Source organism: Canis lupus, chromosome 21 (assembly GCF_003254725.2).
Source record: "Canis lupus dingo isolate Sandy chromosome 21, ASM325472v2, whole genome shotgun sequence".
Lineage (NCBI taxonomy): Eukaryota > Metazoa > Chordata > Mammalia > Carnivora > Canidae > Canis > Canis lupus.
In genome coordinates, this window is record NC_064263.1 from 24,508,342 (window position 1) to 24,530,733 (window position 22,392).

At 45.9% G+C, this 22,392-nt stretch overlaps 1 protein-coding gene and 1 pseudogene across 3 annotated transcripts; both read left to right on the plus strand.

The window, feature by feature from the left end:
* Positions 1-6,631: 6,631 nt before the first annotated feature.
* LOC112667307 (protein FAM91A1-like) lies at positions 6,632-7,318 on the plus strand (annotated as a pseudogene).
* A 5,651-nt stretch (positions 7,319-12,969) lies between these two features.
* UCP2 (uncoupling protein 2) lies at positions 12,970-20,309 on the plus strand. Of its 3 annotated transcripts, none has more exons than XM_049098896.1 (8): positions 12,970-13,096; positions 14,498-14,654; positions 17,161-17,385; positions 17,558-17,768; positions 18,565-18,759; positions 18,840-18,941; positions 19,302-19,482; positions 19,869-20,309. In XM_049098896.1, exons 3-8 carry the CDS (start codon positions 17,260-17,262, stop codon positions 19,981-19,983), a joined length of 930 nt encoding a protein of 309 aa, XP_048954853.1. In that variant the 5' UTR covers positions 12,970-13,096; positions 14,498-14,654; positions 17,161-17,259; the 3' UTR covers positions 19,984-20,309. The 3 variants fall into 3 exon arrangements, with proteins under 3 accessions (XP_048954853.1, XP_025314833.1, XP_025314834.1); XM_025459048.3 differs by lacking the exon at positions 12,970-13,096 and adding an exon at positions 13,326-13,491; XM_025459049.3 differs by lacking the exon at positions 12,970-13,096 and adding an exon at positions 13,623-13,836.
* Positions 20,310-22,392: the final 2,083 nt, after the last annotated feature.

A 22,392-nucleotide genomic window follows, 5' to 3' on the forward strand; every position in this document is an offset into this window, starting at 1 on the left:
CCTGCTTCTCCCTCTGCCTGTGTCTCTGCCTCTCTCTCTCTCTCTCTGTGTAACTATCATAAATAAATTTTAAAAAAATTAAAAAGAATATTCCCTGCTAAACAAGGAGTCTGAAAGCAGGACCCTGAGATCACAACCTGAGCCAGAATCAAGAGTCGGGCGCTTAACCGAGTCACCTAGGTGCCCTGCCCTCTACATAACATTAACACATCCTCTACCCAGAGTAAACTATTCAGATGATGATACCAAAAGAGAGAGGGGATCAATTCTACTAAGAGATATTTTGATTGGGAACAGCACCTTAGTGACCTCTGAGTCCAGGCTTCTGGAAAAAGGAAAACAAGATTGGTGGGAGGTAGGTCTTCCACAGTTTCCTGGGCAAAATATTATATCTCTTTCCCCACTTCTTAAAGGCAGAGGTTGAACCAAATGACCTAAAGCTCTAAAGTTCAGTGATTTTAAGAACTGAAACAGCTTCCTCTAAGCCACAGCATGCAAGCCCTTCCTAGTTCTGGCCCTAATTTCTGCCATCAGGAACTTAGGGATGAGATCTTGCAAAATGGTCAGATCATCAGCTGAGGCCCACAGAAGGAGCTGGCTTCTTAGCTCTGTGCACCCATCCCGCACTGCACACCCACAGACACCTACTTCATCAGTCATTAAGAGGATATCTGCTTTGGGGTGCCTGAGTGGCTCAGTTGGTTAAGTGTCCAACTCTTGATTTTGGCTCAGGTTATCACCCATCTCAGGGTCCTAAGATTGAGCCCCATGTTGGGCTCCTTACTCAGCATGGAGTCTGCTAAAGATTCTCTCTCTCCCTCTTCCTCTGCTCCTCCCCTATTCCTGCACACACACACTCACTTTCTCTCAAAAAAAAAAAAAGGATCCCTGGGTGGCGCAGCGGTTTGGCGCCTGCCTTTGGCCCAGGGCGCGATCCTGGAGACCCGGGATCAAATCCCACATCGGGCTCCCGGTGCATGGAGCCTGCTTCTCCCTCTGCCTGTGTCTCTGCCTCTCTCTCTCTCTCTCTGTGACTATCATAAATAAATAAAAAAAATTAAAAAAAAAAGAAATCAGCAGTGTGAATACATTTAAAAAAAAAAAGAGTTTTCTTAAACTCTTCTGGTGTATCAAGCAAAAATGACATAGTTTAGGCCCCAACTCAGTCACATTAGTGACATAACGGATAACTGACTTCACATAAATCTTGTAAGTAAAGGTAATATTTTTTTTAAGATTTTATTTATTTATTCCTGAGACACACAGAGAGAAGCAGACATAGACAGAGGGAGAAGCAGTTTCCTTACAAGGAGCCCAGTGCGGGACCAGATCCCCAGACCAGGATCACGCCTAGAGCCAAAGGCAGACACTTAACTGTTGAGCCACCCAGGCATCCCAAAGGTAATGTTTTCTTAAGGAATATTTTATTCAGAAGGAATGAATGTTAAGGAAATATATCTCTATAGATGAGTTAATTTGTGTCAGGACACTTTGAAAACTGCTGAGTGGTATACAAAGGAAAACATTCATTGTACATATAGTATAAGGCACACATCGTACTAGATGCTGAGATGAACAAGGCCAATCCTGCCTTCCAGCTCACTGAGGCAGAGAGCAGTTGGGCAAGAAAGACAAATAAGCTACACCAAGTGATAAAAAGCCACATTAGAGATATGCATGAGGCATCTAAGAGCTGTAACATAGATTAGGGATACCTAACCTGGTTTGGGGGCCAGGAAACTTCTTAAAGAAAGACACCTAAAGGACACGATAGATGTTATCTAAGCAAAAGAAGGTGGGAAAGTCATTTTAGGGAGAGGAAAAGGCTTGTGCTAAGGAAGGCAAGAACAAGAGGCATCCAAGTTTTGCTAGTTGTCAGTATGACTGGGTTGCAGACCCAAAGGGAAGCAATGAGAGATGGGGATGAAGAGGAAAACAGGGACCCTGAAAGGCCATAGAAGCTACACATTATGAGCTGAATGTTTGTGTCCCCTCAAAACCTTTTTCCTTGTGTTTTTTTCTAAGAATTTTCTAGTATTAGCTCATACATTTAGGTCTTTGATCCTTTTGTATATGGTATCAGGTAAGCATCCAAGCTCATTCTAAAATGAATGAACTTTTAAAAGATCGAAAAAACTTCTTCCTGAAATATAGCTTTTCCACTGGGAACCAAAAATATTGAATAATCTATTTCTGCCAGAGTGGAAATCTCTTGAGGATATGAGTATACATGTGAATTCATGTAAATGGAATGACTAGTGAACTCCTAACAAAAAATAAAGCTTAGTAGCTATGGGATATAGGTCAAATTCTTGGTCTCTCTGAGCCTGTTTCTTTATCTATAAAATATGGTAAATAATTTGGCAGAGAGCTATGGCTTTGTAAGCTAAAAATGGTGAACTTTGTAGGAAACAAACCAGATTCCCATGCATTGTTGGTGAGACTGTACTATGGTACAACCATTTTGGAAATTGAGTTTCTTAAAATGTTACCATTTCATCCAGCTATCCTTCTCTTAGGTATTTACCCAAAAGAAATTAAAGCTTATGTCCATAAAAAGACTTGCATGTGAATATCTGTAACAGCATTATTCATAATAACCCCAAACTTTAAACAGTCCAAATGCCTATTGACAGTTGAGAAGACAAACACAACATTTCATTATCACTTTGATAAAATACTACTTAGCAATAAAAAAGAAAGTTATGTTGGGATGCCTGGGTAGCACAGTTGGTGAATCATCCAATTCTTGGTTTTGACTCAGATCTGATCTCAGGGTCATGAGATCAAGCCCCACAACAGGCTCTGTGCTCAGCACGGAGTCTGCTTATGACTCTCTCTCTCTCTCCTTCTGCTCCTTCCTCACTCTCTAAAAATAAATAAATAAATAAATCTTTAAAAAAAGAAAACCAATACGGGGGCGCCTGGGTGGCTCATTCAGTTGGATGTCTGACTCTCAACCTCAGCTCAGGTCTTGATCTCAAGGTCATGAATTCAATCAAGCCCTGTGTTGGACTCCATACTAGGCATGGAGCCTACTTTAAAAAAAAATTGGGCAGCCCGGGTGGCTCAGTGGTTTAGCGCTGCCTTCAACCCAGGGTGTGATCCTGGAGACCCAGGATCGAGTCCCACATCAGGCTCCCTGCATGGAGCCTGCTTCTCCCTCTGCCTGTGTCTCTGCCCCCCCCACCGTGTCTCTGCCCCCCCCCCGTGTCTCTCATGAATAAATAAATAAATAAATAAATAAATAAATAAATAAATAAAGCTATTATTTATAAATTAAAAAAAAGTTTAAAAAACTATGTTAAGGAAGCTAGACACCAAAGATTACATTCTATTTATATGAAAATTTTAGAAAATTGAGGTGCCTGGCTAGCTCAGTTGGTAAAGCATGCAAATCTTGATCTCAGGGTTGTATATTTAATCCCCATGTTGGGTGTAAAGATTACCTAAAAACAAAATCTTTAAAAAGCAATTTTAGAAAATTCAAAACTGTACAGACAGAAAGATCAGTGGTTTTCTACCACTGGAAGTGAAAGAAGGAAATGACTACAAATACTTTTGGGATGATTAATTATAGTAATTGTTGCAAAACTGTATAAATTTACTAAGAATTAATTAAACTGTACACTTAGCAATAGATGAATTATGAAGTGTTTAAGTTGTACCTCAGTAAGGCTGTAGTGGAAAAGGTTATGCTCTAGTTCACAGCAATACGATTGTAATAGACAAAAACTGAAAACAACATAAATGCCCATAAACAGTAGAATGGATAAGTTGGATATATTCATATGATGGAATGTTATACAGCAAAGAGAATTTTAAAACTACCGTTTCATGTAACTTGGGTGAATCTCACAAAAATAATGTTGAGTGAAAGACACAAAATAGTACATAATGTATAATTCCATTTACATGATGTTTAAAAACAGGTAAAACAAATATTTGGTGTTAGAAATCAAGAGAGTGGTTATTCTTTAGGTGAATAGCGATAGCGGGGTGTTAATAAGGTTTCCTTTTTTTATTGTAATTTTATTTTTTTCCAGCTTTAATGAGGTATCATTGCCAAACAATATTAATAATGTTTCTCGAGGTGTGTGCTCACTATATAGGGGTGTTCACTTTTTGAAAGTCTATCATGCTGTATACTTAATGGTTTGTGCACTGTTTTATATGTATGTTATACTTCAATAGTTTACTTTAGGGGCACCTGGGTGGCTCAGGCAGTTAAGCATCCAACTCTTAATTTCTGGCTCAGGTCATGATCTCAGGGTTGTGAGTTCAAGCTCAGCATGGAGCCTGCATAAGATTCTCTCTCTCCCTCTGCTCCTCCCCCCACTGTGCACGTTTTCTCTCTCTCTCTCTCTCTCTCAAAAAAACAAAAAACAAAACAAAACAAAACAAAAAAAACGCTTATGTTAAAAACACACTTAATTTGAAAAAGAGAGAGACGCCTGGTGGCTCAGTGGTTGAGCGTCTGCCTTTGGCTCAGGGTGTGGTCCCGGGGTCCTGGGTATGAGTTGCACGTCAGGCTTCCTGCATGGGGCCTGCTTTTCCCTCTGCCTATGTCTCTACCTCTCTCTGTCTCTCATGAATAAATAATAAAGTCTTTTAAAAAAAAAGTTTTAAAGAATTTGAAAAAGTGATCACCAATGATCTTTGAGAAGTGTGTATGCGTGTATGCCTCTGTATGTCTCTGTGTGTCTGTGTATCTGGGTGTACATGTGAGTATTTGTGTATTTGTGTATACACAGGGATAATGAGAGGAGCTGGCCAGGAGGAGATCTGAGGAAGTGTTACAGGATAAGGAAACAAGCAGCTTACAAGCCCTATGGGAATGAGGTTGGCATGTTGAGAGAACAGAAAGAAAGCTGTGTGTGGCTGGCATAAAGTGAATGAGATGAACGTGAGATCATTCCTTTATTCATTCATCAAATCTTTAAGAGTTGTGCCAGAGGCTGAGAAGTCAGAGGACAAACAATTGTTTGGAAAGTGTGACAGAGAAAGGGAGGAGGGGGGAAAAAAGCCACTATTGAAGGGGTTGGAAAGTTCGGGGGGGGGGGGGGGGCGCTCAGCGGTTGAGTGTCTGCCTTTGGCTCAGGGCCTAATCCCAGGATCCGGGATCAAGTTCTACATCAAGCTGTCTGTGAGGAGCCTGCTTCTCCCTCTGCCTGTGTCTCTGCCTCTCTCTCTCTCACTGTGTGCCTATCATAAATAAATAAAAATTTTAAAAAATTTAGAATGAGATGCTTTGAGCATGCAAAACATCTTTAAAAAAAATAAAAAATAAAAATAAAAAAGGGGGGATCCCTGGGTGGCTCAGCGGTTTAGCCCCTACCTTCCACCCAGGGCCTGATCCTGGAGTCCTGGGATCAAGTCCCACATCAGGCTCTCTGCATGGAGCCTGCTTCTCCCTTTGCCGGTGTCTCTGCCTCTCTCTCTCACTCTCTGTCTCTCATGAATAAATAAATAAAATCTTAAAAAAAAAAAAGTTCTGAGGGTTCCTTTCTATTTACACACACAAACACACAATAGAAGAAAGGAAAGATTGAAGATGAAGGAAACAGGTTGCAGAAATAAGATCCTGGAGAAAACAGAAGAAGACAGAATAATGGAGATAACATGGTAGGGATCACTTTGGAACGGATATGGGAAAGCGAGAAATAAAACAGCCATAGGGCAAACATTTTGAAAGGGAGAGAGGCAAAAAGAAAGCATTCTCCAACCTTCCCATTGAAATTTCAGGAATGGTCACATAGGAAAGTTGGTTAGGGCCTAGAGAGTTATTTATAAAAAAAAGAGATCTTAAAAGCTCTTTCTTTCCCCTTAAAATATAATGAAAAAACTAGGTCCTCCATTGCACTTTTGACACTGTTCTCTGTTCTCTGTCATGCTGAGCTGTCTGGAACCCCCACCATGGGGCAGCCTGGAGAATTCCAGAGTGTGTGGCACCAGGCTCTAGTGGGTTCCCCCCAGTTGTCCCAGGGTACCTCACACCATACACATGGAGCTCCACATAAGGCACATCACCCACAGAGTAAGCTGTTAGACAATATGTGACAGGGTCTTTAAAATTCACAGGGAAAATATGCAAATCCCCACATATCCACCATCAGTTATGATACAGAAAAATAAACATGTCAAGAAAGATGAATGCAAATACTTTGAGAAGCTATTGTTTCTAGATTGTTTCATGCTGTACCTTTACCATTTATTAGATATTGTGGGCCTGAGGATAATACAATTTTTTCATTATCTTGATATTATGGAGGACATTTTGAAAAATGAGAAACAGTTATGCTTCATTGTCCAGTTTTACTAAAGACTGTCTATGGTTTCTTGGCATTAAAAGGCAGCAATACATTGATATTACGAACCAGTATAGATCATCAAATATTTTCTTTTTTTTTAAGATTTTATTTATTTATTCATGAGAGACACAGAGAGAGAGAAAAAGAGAGAGGCAGGCAGAGAGGCAGAGACACAGGCAGAGGGAGAAGCAGGCTCTATGCAGGGAGCCCGACGTGGGACTCGATCCCGGGTCTCCAGGATCAGGCCCTGGGCTGAAGGCACTGCTAAACCGCTGAGCCACCCGGGCTGCCCAAATATTTTCTTTTTGAAGTTTGGAGGAATGATCACAACTTCCACCAATAAAGGCAGCAGAAAATCCCACAGAAACTTGGTAGGTAGTATAAACTGGTCAGACCACAAAAATGACATAAAGACATGCATTTTGCCTGAGAAATACACTATAGTTAAGATCACTGATTCAGGTCCTTAACTTTCTGGATCACTAGATTATAATGTGGTACATAGTTTATATAATAAAGGATTTTTTATTTGAGCATATCAATCTCTGATGACAATTTCATCCTTCAACGTTTTATTTTTTTTATTTTTTGTATTTTTTTTTTCCTTCAACGTTTTATAATGAAATGACTGCAAGATGACTAGGTGATTACTTTGAAACTATTCCTTTCAATAGATAAGCATACTAATGTTGCTGGGCTTGCAAATGTCCTTGAGATATACTTATCATTGGTTAAGAATGATGTTTCCATGTATTGCTGATTGGGCTTTACCCATAAGAAGAGACAAGTAATAAATTTGGATCAACTTCATTATCATGGTGGAATATACCCCCTATAAACAAATTAAAAAGTAGTTTACATCCACAAAAGATATTCTTATCGGGCATGGGGAAGAAAGTAGGAGTCCTGAACATGGAGCTTTGTCAGCTCTGATACTGATTCTTGATCCAGCTGACACAACCAGTATAAGCAGTTTGGGTCGGTCTACAGGATACACAACTATTTGACTCAACTCTTACCTTTTTTTTTTTTTTTAACTCTTACCTTTTAACTGATGGGAAACCTTTCACCAAAAGTTGGCAAACACGGGATCCCTGGGTGGCTCAGCGGTTTAGCGCCTGCCTTTGGCCCAGGGCGCGATCCTGGAGTCCCGGGATCAAGTCCCACGTCAGGCTCCCGGCATGGAGCCTGCTTCTCCCTCTGCCTGTGTCTCTGCCTCTCTCTCTCTCTCTGTCTATCATAAATAAATAAATAAATCTTTAAAAAAAAAAAAAAAAGTTGGCAAACTCTCACATGAGTCTCTGGACAGCTTCCTTACAGAATTAGAAAAGATTCAAAACACTTAGGAAGGAGAAATGCAGACTACAGAGACATTTTGATCAGGCACTTACAGAAACACAACACTGTCTGCATAACAATAACAACCCAATTATGGCTTTCTTCTGAATCTCTTACACTGTAAAAGCCTTCCTGATTTGAACCCTAGGACTTGCAGCAGACTTGTAAACAAAAAATTACAAATTTCTTATTTCCATGGCTCCTCTCACTAATAGATCCAACCCATCAGCAGTAGTACTGCTCTCCATTTTAGACCCATTATCCAGAAATCAAATCCCCAATTTTATTACTGTCTAAAAGTATAAGACTTCAAAAACGGTCAGGTAAATTTCATGGTATTCTTAAGCATTAACAATGTCTGGGAGTCATAAACCTGAAGTAACTTCTACTTTACATATGCTCATGACATTGAACAATGGGATGGGAGAAATTTTTCCCATTTGATAAAACAACTAGGAGAGTCACGTGTCATGTCAATATGGGTGTTCATGAAGCTTTGCAAATATTAAAGAACAAAATGCGCTTGCACGGATTTTTGTGGTTATGTTACTATGTTGTATACTTCTAAACAATCTACAAATAGAAAGCTTGATGATGTTTCTGAGAAGAAAGAAGAACCTGATTTAACTTCCTACACAGAGCAAATGAAAGTACAGAATCATTTGAAGTAGTCACGGAGGAAGCAACTACAGATTCGACAACAAAACAGAACTCTGATGTTGCTACAACAGAAGCTGACTGGTTTCCACTTGTGCTGTGCTTTGAAATTCCTGTTTAGCTCTGAATTAAACAAGATCAACAGTTTGTAGGAAAACTGCTACACATAACCTTTGCAGAGAAGAAAGCCTTCAAAAACTCCATTCAAAACAAACAACTCCATTCTAATTGGTAACTCTGTCTACATGTCCTTAAGTTTTCATTCATTCTAGGAAGGAGCTTTAACACTGGATATTCACACTAAAGCCAGTTCTTCTTTTTCTCCTTCTTCATATTTTATTTATCTGATAGAGGGAGAGCACAAGCAGGGGGAGTGACAGAGGGAGAGGAAGAAGCAGACTCTCCACTGAGCAGGGAGCCCTATGTGGGGCCTGATCACAGGACCCTGGGATCATGACCTGAACCAAAGGCAGACATGCAACCAACTGAGCCACCCAAGTGCCCCTGAAGCCAGTTTTTCAAGTTTGATTTACCATCTTTTTTTTTTTTAATTTTTTTTTATTTATTTATGATAGTCACACACAGAGAGAGAGAGAGGCAGAGACACAGGCAGAGGGAGAAGCAGGCTCCATGCCAGGAGCCTGATGTGGGACTCGATCCTGGATCTCGCCCTGGGCCAAAGGCAGACGCTCAACTGCTGAGCCACCCAGGCATCCCTAACAGATTGTTTTTGGCAATCCAAACTGTATTTTTTTATTTTGAGTTAATCTGCATTTCATTTTCTAAATCTAAGGATAAACTTCATAGGCTTCATGATGACTGTTAACATTTATAAGCCATCACAAAGAATACTGTAATGGTGATTTTATATGTTAATTTATCAAATAGAAATCTTGTTTAATTTTATATTTTGTTACCTATGCTTTTGGGGATAATGAGAAGACATGTAACTGTTCCTGTGAAAATACTTCTTGGTATTTAGAGTAGAAACATTATAAACATCCAGTATTGAGAAATTTGATGAGACAGTAAGAATTCCTGTGGATATCTACAAATTATGTATATCAATTGAACCTTGTTGAAGGTATGCAAATCAGCAATAGTTATGTATAATTTAACTTTGTTTTATAGGGTCTTAACTCAGACTATAAAGATTCACTGATAAGAGAAGTTATGGAAAACATTTTTTTTAACTCATTTAGAATTCATTCAAAGTGCAATAAGCAGCCCTTGAAAGGACATTAACCCAATTTGCATTTTGTTTTTTTTCCTTTTTTTATTATCAGCTTTATTGACATATAATATACCATATAATTCATTCATTTAAAGAGAAAGTCAACAGTTTTTAGTATAGAGTTGTGCAACCATCACCACAACCAGTTTTAGAACATTTTCATCATCCCAAAACAACAAGCCCCTCCTTACCCTGTGCCTGTCATGCCCCAATTCCCTCCATCCAACCCAGCCCTGCTTTCTGCCTCTATAGAGTTGCCTATTATGACATTTCATATAAGTGAAAATATGAAAGGAGGCATACCGTATGTGGTCTTTTGTGTCTGACTTCTTTCATTTAGCATACTGTTGTCAAGGTTCGTCTATGTTGTAGCACGTACCAGTACTTCATTTCTTTTTATTGCTGACAAAAGATGCATCTTTTAACTCTTAACAGTGTTTTTCTCATTCAACATTTAAAACATAGGGTTTGTTTCTTGCCAGTGAATATTCATTAAAAATTTTAATTCAATCCTGTTACTGTAAATGTTTAAAGTATTTCTATAAGGCTTTATGTTGCCATTCCCCCACCCCCCATTTTTTTTTTTAGGAACCAAGGGAGAAAGGAACATCAAAAAGGATAGGGAAGTTTAAAAAATATGGTTCAATTTGATATCTCACGTAGGTTTTTAAAAAATCAGCTTTACATCATTTTTTTTTTAATGTATGATCATCAAATTTTCTTGATTTCTTTTTTAAAATATCCAATCAGGGGCATCTGGCTAGCTCAGCCCAGGAACATTAGACTCTTGATCTTGGGGTTGTGAGTTCAAACCCCAAATAGGGTGTAGAGATTACTTAAAAATAAAATATTTTTAAAAATGCACAATCAGGTAATTTTGTGTTTATGGGGGGGGGGAGGGTTTAACATAGCCAACCTCCTCAACATCTCAAATTATCAGAGACATTTGAAATGTTTATTTTTTTGAAATGTTTAATATTTTCTTTTTTTACTTAATATTTTCTCATGTTGGTTTTTATTACCTGATGTTTTCAATATTTTTGGCATTCTTGTGTCTTTTTCATTGGCAGTGTTTCAAACAGTTTGTATTTAAAATTTTTAAGTTTTATTTTATTTATTTTTTTAAGACTTTTATTTATTTATTCATGAGAGGCAGAGAGAGAGAGAGGCAGAGACATAGGGAGAGGGACAAACAGGCCCGATGCAGGAAGCCTGATGCGGGGATGCAATCCCAGAATCCCGGGGTCACGCCCTGAGTCAAAGGCAGATGCTCAACCACTGAGCCACCGAGGCATCCCTAAAATTTTTAAGTTTTAAAAGTGTATTGTTTTCTAGTATGATATCAACTTTATAAACTCTGTCAGTTTGATCACTGGAACATATGTTTACAAACAAACTGGGATATATATATTCAACGAAATAGATGTGAAACAAGTTTTTAAAAAGCACTTACCAGGCAGCCCACGTGGCTCAGTGGTTTAGCGCCCCCTTCACCCCATAGCCTGATCCTGGAGTCCCAGGATCCAGTCCCACGTCGGGCTCCCTGCATGGAGCCTGCTTCTCCCTCTGCCTGTGTCTCTGCCTCCTTCTCTGTGTGTGTGTGTGTGTCTCATGAATAAATAAATAAAATGTTAAAAAAAAAAAAAAAGCACTTACCTGTTTCTATACTGATCTGTCTACAGGACCTCTAATGACTTGGACAAGCTGCTTGCTAAAAATCCAGAGGTACAGCGCCTGTAGCAGTGCTAATCTGCTTGGCTCCATTCAAAATAAAAGAGAATTTAAGGGGTTTGTTTTTTTGTTTGTTTGTTTTGTTTTGTTTTCAAACTCTTGTGTTGAGAGAATTTGTTCTAACAGGATTTCTCCTTAAAGAATCCATGCTGGGTCCTGGGAATCTCTACCTCCTTTTTAAAAGTTCACACACCATCCTTTCAACAACCCTTGGATTTTGCCAGGGATGAATAAACACCTCATGGGTATATGATCTTTGGAATCCAAATTCTTCCCTGTTTTGGCAATCAGGGTGACGCTTTTCGTTTTCAGGCCATTAGTTCCATCCTGTTCTTTCTGTCTCCTCAGGTTCAGCAGTTTCACCGCCAGTCACAAAGCATCCTGGGAATCACTTCAAGAGACAAAGAGAAGGGGATCCCTGGGTGGGCAGCGGTTTGGCGCCTGCCTTTGGCCCAGGGCGCGATCCTGGAGACCCGGGATCGAATCCCACGTCGGGCTCCCAGTGCATGGAGCCTGCTTCTCCCTCTGCCCATGTCTCTGCCTCTCTCTGTGGCTATCATAAAAAAAAAAAAAGACAGAGAGAGAGACAAAGAGAAGCTTGTGTAAAAGTGAGACCAGCTGGTGGATGGCCGACTCCTCAGTACCAGAAAGAATTCTCTGGCCTGACTTCTCAGTTTCCACTTTGCTTCTGCTTCTGCCAGGCCATGGGCTCAATGTTTTTCTCTCCTGCTAGAACTATCCAGACCCATTCCAGTTATTCTCAGCTGACAATGTCTGCTTGTGGACAATTCAGAAAACAAACACGCGGTGCCTGATACACCAGGATTCAAGCCACGGCTCACCACTTCGCAGCTGTGTGACATGAAGCAGGTGATTTGACCTCTTGGGGAGCTGCGTCCTTATCTGTAAAACTGAGGCTAATATCGGCCTCACAGGATTATGCGAAGTATTCATACTGAACGTGAAGGTGGTAATGGCAGTTGCCAAACGTTCGTCGTCCCCCAACCCCCATCTTCCCATTACACTTTAACAGGCACTTTCAACAGCAGCCCAAGCAGCGCGCCCTGAGGCCCCACTGTCTGTGCGCCCCTGAGTGCTGGATGCTGAAAATACCGGCAATAGCTTCCTGCTCTCGAGAAGTTTACAATCTACTCAGGGGAATCGCTTCCACTAGCTCGATTCATCCCTTAGAAATAGTCCTGGCTGAAAGGATGAAAACTGGAAGAAAGGGACGGAGAGCCCAAGGGCGAACAGTCCTCCCTCCTACTTCACAGACGTCTTATTTGTCCCAGCCACAGGACCCAGTTACTGGTTTTTTACATGTCCGTCACCCCGACAGGACTGCCAGCCACCTGAGGGCGACCCAGGTTTGGCTCATCTAAGGCACGTTCTCATCTCGGGCCTAGGCGCGCAGCAGGCCCGGGCCGCGTTCCGCCTTCTCAGTCGCGGGGCGCCGGCCGCGCACTCAGCTGCAGGTGGGGGCGGGAGCGTCACGCTCGGTGCCTCGGTCCCGCCAGGCCGGAAGTCCCGCGGGACCCCTAGGCAAGGCTGCTGTGTGGCGGGAGACGCCCGGAAGCCGGGCAGCTCCCCGCAGCCGTTGGCGGTAACCCGCCACCTGCCACTGCAGCCCTGATTGGCTCCTTCCTCGGCCAACGCGGAGGCTTTAACCAATCGCCGGCGGCCGGGAGGCCCCGCCCCGCGAGAGCTCCCTGAGGCAGGAGCTTTGTGTTTGCCGGTGAAAGGGGGGGGGTGGGCTCCACCCGAGCCTCATGGGACACTGTTAGAAAAAGCCCTGGCGGGGTGCCGGGGGGCGGGGGGAGCTGAGGTGTGTGTGACCCTGGGCAGGGTCTGCTTCTCTCCAGGCGTCAGGAAGTTAGCGGACCGGAGCGAGGGAGTGACCCTGCAGGGGAACGAAGGGGTAGACGCGGGGATCCGTCCGCTTGGAAATGGGAGCAGAGGAGGGCGCTCGGAGAACCTGGGGCGTGACAGTCTTTGAGGAAAGGCGGTGGCTAGAGGGTCGCCTCACCCCGAGTCCGCAGGCCCCGCCCCGCCCCGCAGGCCCCGCCCCCCGAGCCCATAACCGCGCGGCAGACTCCGCGGAGCCCACTGCGAACACCGCCGCAGCTCTCGGCTTGTGAGCCCCGCCCGTGCCCCCTCCGCGCGCTCTCCGCCCGCCGACAGACAGAGCCGCCCGCGCTCCCGTGTTCTCCTTGCGGCCCGGTGAGCCCGGGCCCCTCCCGCCCCAGCCCTGCGCGGGCTAAACCTGCCGCACGCCCGCTACCGGGTAGCGCGGACCCGCGCCCTTCCCGCTCTTCAATTTCTTTCCTCTTCTCCCAGCCTAGCTTATATTTTTCCTCTGTGTCCTCTGTCTTTTCCTTTACCTCTCTTCTTTCCCTCCTTTTCCTTCCCCGTCCTTTCTTTATCTTTCACGTTCACGTTGGCTGTAATTTAAGCCTCTACCCTTCCAACTCTCTCCCCTGGGCCTGGATGCCCAGCTCCGCCTTGAATGGGGGCCTTGGGCCGGGGCAACTATCTGAATGACCTTCCCCTCCTGAAGAAGAGGAGGTTTGGAGCAGAGTCTGCCCTCAGCCGGTCTCACCTCCTCACATCCCACCCCTGGGGCCTACTTGACTCTCAGAGAGTCTCTGACCTTTCATGACCTCCTTTCAACACTTCCACTCACCAGTCTGCTGACTGTTGTGGGGGATGCTTCTTCAGAATACACACTGCCACCAAAGCAGAAATCTGGGAGTCAATGTGTGATACTAAGAGAGCAGACAAGGGAAGGAGGACTCCTGGGTTCATTTACCCCCATCCAGTGTGTGCACTGAATTATTTGTCCCTAGCTGCCCTGGGTGAGATGGACCCTGTTCCTTACTCCTCCTCACCTCCCCACTTAAGGATTGTGTGGGGTTTGTGTGCCTTGGGCAGGTGGCCCTTTCCTTGCTGGAGTGTAATCTGTGAAGGCAGATTTGCCATTCTAAACTCTCTTGGGGCACCTGGGTGGTTCAGTCGGTTCAGCCTTTGACTGTTGGCTTCATTCAGCTCAGGTCATGATCTGGGGATGATAGTGGAATCCAGCTAGTACTGGGCTCTGTACTCAGCCCAGAATCTGCTAGAGATTCTCTCCCTTCCTTTGCCCTTCCCCCACCACTCGCATGCTCTCTTTCTCCTTCTCTAAAATAAAAATCTTAACACAGATTCTCTTCTTTGCCCTCATCCACAGGACACATAGTATGACTATTAGGTGTTTCGTCTCCCAGCCATTTTCTATGGAAAACCAAGGAGATCGGGCCATGATAGCCACTGGCAGCTTTGAAGAATGGGATGCCTTTAGAGAAGCTTGATCTTGGAGGCCTCAGCGTGAGACCTTACAAAGCCGGGTAAGTGTCCAGTCTAAGGGAGGGATCTCCTGATTCCAACAGTGCTTTGGCCTGGGGGTAGGGGTCAGTAGGATATTAGCAAAAATAACTACACCACATCCCCACCCCCAGTGAAGTTGCTCTTCAGAGTTCACAAGTACTCTTATGTATCCCTGGTCTCATTCTATCCTCTAAGCTGACCTTGACAAGCCAGGGATGGTGGTCCCCATATTTATAAAGGAAGAAATTGAAGCCTGAATGGGATAGTGATTAGTCCTTGGTCGTCCTGGAAATCACCAGCAGAGCTAGGACAAACTTTCTAGGTCCCAGTTTTTATTTATTCTTCTTAGTAGGGTCTTTAGCACAAGTGACCATTGCTCCCATACTCAACGCCTCTGAAAGACCTGGGCAAACCCAAAGCAGCAATCAAAATGGCAGCTGAGCCTCAGTGTACTTGTTTTTGAGATGGACAGGAGCTGGGTCTTGTTCTTCTCTGGCCTTCACAACAGTGCATGTAGCACAGGATCAGGATATGACTGACTCATTTATCATGTCTCTGATGCCCAGAGAAGGGACACGATTTGCCTGAACCTTCTCAGAACTGTCATATTTGGCATAAGAGAACTTGGGTGTTAGATTTCCTTGTAAAAGCCCTGCCTTTGCTGGGGGCTGAGAAGACCACAGGACACAAATGTTCTGGACACCAGTGCAAAGCAAACTGAATAAGCTATGGAGCCTGTACATGTGGCTCTTACTAAGTTCCCTCATCTGTTACGTAGAGTTAAGGCAGCCACTTCATAGGGCTGCTCTGAAGAGCAAGTGAGCTAATAGAGTGCTCCAGGCAGTGGGATGGGGAAGGTATGGAACACATCCGGGAGGAGAGGGATGTGAGAGAAGGGGAGCTGGGGAATTTGAAGCATCTTCATCAACCCATCTGCCATTTGAGTACCAATGTTCACTGAGCTTCATATGGCCAGGCTCCAGGGAAACTCAAGGCCAGGCCTAGCCTATAGGAGCTCTGGATGCAGTTGAGTGGTGAGTAGCCTCTGGATTTCACTGTTTGCCCCAGCTACCTGGAGTGAGAAGCCCAAGAGGAAGAAGCTGGGCGAGCTGTTTGTGTCCAGAGGTCTTTGTGTTCACAACAGACCAGCCACATCCTCCCTCTGCTGGCCAGCATTTTCCTCATGATACGGGTAGCCAATCAGGCCAAGCTCAGAGCAGCTGCTCCCCTGAAGTCAGAGAAGTGAGCTCAGGCAAGGGAGAAGCAGGTCACCCTCCCCCATTGGGGGTGCTGGGCTCACTTCCTCCCCAGGCTGCGGAGGCAGCATAGAAGGGTGTTGTTCCAACTCTGAGAACAAAATGGAGCTTTTGGTTTCCTGTGTCACTTTTCATAGCTCTGACCTGCACCTCCCCATCCCCGCCCCTTCTGTGGTGAAGATGTGGATCCCCTGTGTTGAAGGAGAGGAAATGGGCCAGAGAGGGAGACCACTTTCCCTGCATCACACAGTAGTTTAGGGGGAGAGGGTCCAGTGCTTATGCACCTACTCTCACCCCTGAGAGTTACCCAGTATCCTTCAAGGCCCAGCTAAATATTACCTTTTCCAGTTACCAACTCTTCCATACCTCTACCCAGAGAGAATTGTTCCCTCCATTTTGAGAGTATGTCCTGTAAGCCCTGAATGCAGTGCAGCTTGAATTACCTGCCCATCCCCGTGCCAGACAGTAAGCCTCCTCTAGGGTCGATACTGTCTTGGGCATATCAGTGAACCAGCACCCAGCAAAGCAGTCTTGAAAGAATGACTTTAGAGGGTACCCCGGGTGGCTCAGCAGTTTAGCGCGGCCTTTGGCCCAGGGCCTAATCCTGGGTACCCGGGATCGTGTTCCGCTTCGGGCTACCTGCATGGAGACTGCTTCTCCCTCTGCCTGTGTCTCTGCCTCTCTCTATCTCTGTCTCATGAATAAATAAAATCTTTAAAAAAAAAAAAAAATGACTTGCGAGAGCTCAAGTTGAGTGGGACTGGGGAAGAAAATTCCTAGTGGGCTGGGAAGGGGTTGAACTGGTCTCTCCCATTCCATTTTTTCTAGACTTAGACAATTTCAGACCCGTAGGAACCTCTCCTGCTTAAGAGATCCAGAGCATAAGCCTGTGAGTTTGTGCCTGTCAGGTCTTGGTCTGATCAGAACCTTTTCCTGACTTCTGCCGGCCCTCCAGGTCTATCTGCAGGAGCAGGAATGTGGGCATGATCAGTGAAATCTCTGCACCCAGCACACAGAAGCTGGGTCACTGCCCATTGTGAGGCCCTGACCAGACTCTCCCTGTAGTGAAAAGGAGGGGGCTCTTCACAGAATGTGTTCTCCTCCAGCAGGAATTCTCCAGCCCCTATTTGAGTACTTCCCGAGTACACTCCTGTTTTCCCTCACAAGGTTGCTCTGGTTCTTGCTTAGGGAGGTGGTACTACCAAGGTAAGTGTGGGGTGGTGAGCAGGACAGGACTGTTGCTAATGGGGCTTCTCTCTCCTTGGCTTAGATTCCGGCAGAGTTCTTCTATCTCGTCTTGTTGCTGACTGAAGGTGACCCCTTCTCCAGTCTTTCTCCATCTCCTGGGAGGTAGTGAGCAGTCAGCATTATGGTTGGGTTCAAGGCTACGGATGTACCCCCTACTGCCACTGTGAAGTTCCTGGGGGCTGGCACAGCTGCCTGCATTGCAGATCTCATCACCTTTCCTCTGGACACCGCTAAAGTCCGGCTGCAGGTGAGGGGATGAAGCCTGGGGTCCTGATGTTGTCTAGTCTGCTCTGCCTGAAGACACGGACTCCTTAAGGGTCAGGAAAGTGTTTAGAACTGTAAACTATGGAGCATAGGGATGGCAGGAGATGGGAAGGACAGCCTGCCTATCCATACAACCACCCAATTTGATCTTGCAGATCCAAGGAGAAAGGCAGGGGCCAGTGCGGGCTGCGGCCAGCGCCCAGTACCGAGGCGTGCTAGGCACCATCCTGACCATGGTGCGCACTGAGGGCCCCCGTAGCCTCTACAGTGGGCTGGTCGCCGGCCTGCAGCGCCAGATGAGCTTTGCCTCTGTCCGCATCGGCCTCTACGACTCTGTCAAGCAATTCTACACCAAGGGTTCTGAGCGTGAGTATGGAACTGGGCCATAGGCCTCTTGGCCTTTTCTTCTTGGTGATGATTGATCCCATCAAATCATCCTTGATTGATGATTTGCTGTATAGCTCCTTTAGGCTCCAAGATCCCTAGGAGGATCCTCTGATCCTCCTAATGATTTCTGAATACCTGGGCTATGCTAAGGTCTGTGAGGGGCATCTTTCCAGGACAGTCCTCACAACCACTTTGAGAGTAGACAGTATCTACAAATGAAGAGACTGAGTCTTACTCAGGGTGCAAAGGATGTGGCCAAGGGCACACAATGGAGAGCCGGAAATAATGCCCAGGATTTTTGCCTCCAAAGCCACACTTCCATTTCATCTCAGCATGCCTTGCCTGCCCTCCATTTTACACAGGTGGAAACTGAGAACCCAGATCAAAAGGTTAACTTTTCCCAAGCTTACATGGCAGGGAGAAATAGATGTGGTAAGAGAACCCAAGTCTTAGGAGTCCCAGACCTTGAGAAGGCCACCTCTCTCTGAGCTTTGGTTTCACATTTGCCAAGTGAAAAGGATTGTGATTTCTCAGAGCATTTACTCTGCTGAGCAGAGGCTCATTATGTCCTGCTCCTTCCTATGACCTTGTGCCTAGCAAGTAGTAGACATTCACAGTGTTATTTTCTTTGATGAAAGGAGTTTTTTGAGCAAGAGCTTGTCTGTATCCTAATCCCAAAAGGCAAGAGATTACAGTGATGAGGTGGTTTTGGTGAGGAGAGATAGAAAATGAGTACAGCCACAGTTGGGCACTGACCCCCATGGTTCTCCCACAGATGCTGGCATCGGGAGCCGCCTCCTGGCAGGCAGCACCACAGGTGCCTTGGCTGTGGCTGTAGCCCAGCCCACAGATGTAGTAAAGGTCCGGTTCCAGGCTCAGGCCCGGGCTGGAAGTGGCCGGAGATACCAAAGCACTGTTGATGCCTACAAGACCATCGCCCGAGAGGAAGGGTTCCGAGGACTCTGGAAAGGTCAGTGTATCAGTTTATTCTTCCTCATCTTCCTCCTCCCCTGTTCTCTGGTCTCACATCAGTACCATTTCCTTCTGTAGGGACCTCTCCCAATGTTGCTCGTAATGCCATTGTCAACTGTGCTGAGCTGGTGACCTACGATCTCATCAAGGACGCCCTCCTGAAGGCCAACCTCATGACAGGTGAGAGGATAAATGGTGCTGAGTCTCATCCTTCCTGTAATCTAGGAGCAGATGTGGGAGTCTGTTGCCTGAGGACCACATCTTTTCATCCAACTTCCCCTCTGCTTGTGGAATGAGTTTAGATTTACAATATTGAAGCCAGCTGAGATGAACCTCCCACTTTGCATACTGAGGCAAAATGATTCTTAGGTCATCAGAAGTCCCAGCTGGAGTCTCTCCCTCTCCCCTCTCCCCCTCCCCCTTTCCGCCTGTCCTCCCCCTCAAACCATCAGACCTCTAAGTATTATTTTTTTCCTACGTTATTTTAATAATCTCTTTCCTTCTGGAGTCCTGACTGCCTTTTCTGCTCCTCCTTGGCAGATGACCTCCCTTGCCACTTCACTTCTGCCTTCGGGGCAGGCTTCTGCACCACCGTCATCGCCTCCCCCGTCGATGTCGTCAAGACGAGATATATGAACTCTGCCCTAGGCCAGTACAGCAGCGCTGGCCACTGTGCCCTCACCATGCTCCAGAAGGAGGGTCCCCGAGCCTTCTACAAAGGGTGAGTCTCTGATCCATCCCACCCAATTCCAAGCCTCCTGGATGCCCATACCTACACACAAGTGGGAGAGAACCACCTGGAACTGATTAGCGACCAGGTGTCAGGCTATTCTGATCCTGGTCTTGGTATTTCACCAGCATTTTCTCATGCTCCTAACTACTTCCAGAGTTGTCATCCCTATTTTATGGGTATTAAAATAGAGACTCACAGGGGATTCTTGCTCACAGCTACACAACTGTGGAGCTCTGTTCCTGGGCCCTCTCAACTTCCTTTGTGACAGCAGCTGGGTTGGATTAGATACCATGGCCCGGTGGAGAGAGTGGGAGGTAGCATGCCCTCAGGAGTCACCAAATTGCCTCCTGTGACCTATGTTTTCTCTCTTCTAGGTTCATGCCTTCCTTTCTCCGTTTGGGTTCCTGGAACGTGGTGATGTTTGTCACCTATGAGCAGCTCAAACGGGCCCTCATGGCTGCCTGCACTTCCCGGGAGGCTCCCTTTTAAGGATCTCCTGCTGCTGACCCCACCACCTCTAGCTTTGGCTTTGCCTCCAGCCAGGCCCTGCTTCCCCTCCCTCTCTCCTTTCCCTTTCCTTGCACTCCCTTTCCCACCACCTCCCTTTCCTCTCCCTACATTCTCACCCCCTCTTCCCTACCTCATCTCCCCACTGCCTCTCAATCCCAGTAGAGTTGATCTCAGTTAACACTGTGGGAGGCCTGGCACCAGCCAGGACCCAAGACTTCAGTCCCTTGAAAAGTTAAGCCCAGCTCTTTGTTCTGCCCCCAAGCCCAGCCCAGCCAGCTTGTCACCCATAAAACAGGTTCAACCTTGGTGTCTCCTCCCTCTCTCATAGCTACCAGAGTTACCAGAGGTCTTGGTCCAGTGGGCCCTTTTGGCACCGGTGGGCAGGGGAGGAGCCACCTGACTTAGAAAGGGAGACACCTTCTGCTTCCAGCATCCATTCGGGAGCCCACGGAGGTCATCTTGTCCATTTTTCTTTCTAGACCACACCCAGGGCTTAGGTGGCAAGTGAAGGAGCAGCTGGGAGTCACAGCAGTGGCTTCACTCTTACCAGGTCACTTGAGTTTTCACTCACCCAGTGCCTGGTACTCCAGCATCTGCCTTTCTAACCCTCCCGCTGGCCCCAGGCCTATTTATCTGCAAAATGAGTGTGTTCCTGTCTGCCCTACATCTCCTGTGCTTCCTAGAAGATTTAGAGGAACTATGAACTTATTTTATTCCATCCTACAAATGGGAAATCTCCCCAAAGTCCCAGACCTAGTGAGGGGAAATCAGGCTGCTTCTCATCCTCCACAATCAACCCTTACGAGGCAGTGTTACTGTACTGGGTGGGACAGGCTGCAAGGCAAACATGAGGCCTCAACCTGAGGATACTTCGATTTGGAGTCTCAACTATCCCTGGGCTGGGGATCCCAAGGAGGCAGTGCCAAGCCAGGGCTTAGGCTGCAAAGGGTGTCAACCTCCCTGTCCCTACTACCTGTCCTCAGAGGCAAGACAGAAGATTCTACATCTGTTTCAAGAGGCTGGGGAGGCTCTGTGAAGTTCCAGAATTCTGAGGCATCTTGTGCAGAGGCAGGCCCACCCATTTTATAGCTGTTGGAAGAAGTTGAGGGCTGAGACCAGTCATGTAGGCAAGGACATACAGGAAGTCAGCAACTGAACTGCGACATGGGCTCAGATTCCTCCCTCCCCCTGTGGACTCTTCACCCAGGGACAAGTGCTGGAGTCCTTTGGAAAGTCTGTTGGTCAGAGTATGTGACTTCCCTCTTCCCACCAACCTAAAGCAGCGTAACACTACTTTCCCATTGGTCAGAGCTGGAGGCTCAGCCCTTCAGTGCTTTGGCAAGGAGTCTAGGATATTAGGCTCCTGGGAAGGAAAGAGGGCTCATGGTTCCCCACCTTATATTCTAGCATCTGACAAATTGAGCTGGGGTCTCAGTCCCCAAGGACAGGGTTGGGTGCCACAAGTTGAGCCAAGGTGAAGGTGGTAAGCAGCCCAGCATAAATGGAGGACTGATCCAGTGTGCACCTCATGCACCTTAATTCTCACACTAGGCCTATGAGGCAGGTGATTCCCTGTTTTGCACCAGAGGAATCAAGGTCAGTTTGTTCCCCTAGGCATGTCTGTCAGCTGACTGAGTCACCAGCCTTGTGTCCCAGATACTAGGATGGACACAAGGCCACCAGACTTCATGGTTCTGGGCATGATCCTGGGTTAGGAGCTGGGGTAGGTGGCAGAGACCACTGGACAGCGTATGAGTAGGCCTCAGTAACTTAGTGACCAGTCTTCAGACCCAATAAATGGATACACGACAAGCCCTGCTTTGCCTGCCAGGTGAGGTAGCACTGAAGATCACTGAGGTAATAGAAATCTCATAAAGGTCTTTCATCAGGTTTCCCTCAGAGCCTTGCCATGAGGGAAAGGCTAGAGGCAGGCTTTCCTGCTGGCCTAGAGGAGACCTGGGGTCCTGGAGTTTCCTAATACCAGCCCCACCCTCCCTCACCCACTTGCTTGCTCTGGCCACAGGACAGCTACCACCACTCCTCCCCTGAGGCCATGCCTCAGAGACAGAGTCCTCATCTGATTTCCACGAGGCCTGCAAGATCAGGGTTGTAATCTTTGCTCTAAGGCTCAGAGAGGCCAAGTGAATTGCCCAAGGGCATATATCTGAGGGGTGTCTGACTCCCAACACCCACATTACTGAAGGACTGCAGAGGTGCTTCCTAGAACCCTGGTCCCATGTTTTCCCCAGTGGTCTTTAAAAAGGTTGATTGGTACCACTGAATCCCCCATTTAAGAAAAACACTTAAGAGTGCTTTGAATAGGGGAATCCAATATGAACAATATGGGGGGGCCTTTTCTGGTACCTCTGAAGTCCCTCAAAAGTGGCC

Excerpts from the sequence above, each read along its gene's own strand:
- UCP2 (XM_049098896.1), top strand. The coding sequence starts at position 17,260 with ATGGTTGGGTTCAAGGCTACGGATGTACCCCCTACTGCCACTGTGAAG. Across the intron at positions 17,769-18,564 it reads CTACACCAAGGGTTCTGAGC|ATGCTGGCATCGGGAGCCGC; the intron begins GTGAGTATGGAA and ends GTTCTCCCACAG. Across the intron at positions 18,760-18,839 it reads GTTCCGAGGACTCTGGAAAG|GGACCTCTCCCAATGTTGCT; the intron begins GTCAGTGTATCA and ends TTCCTTCTGTAG.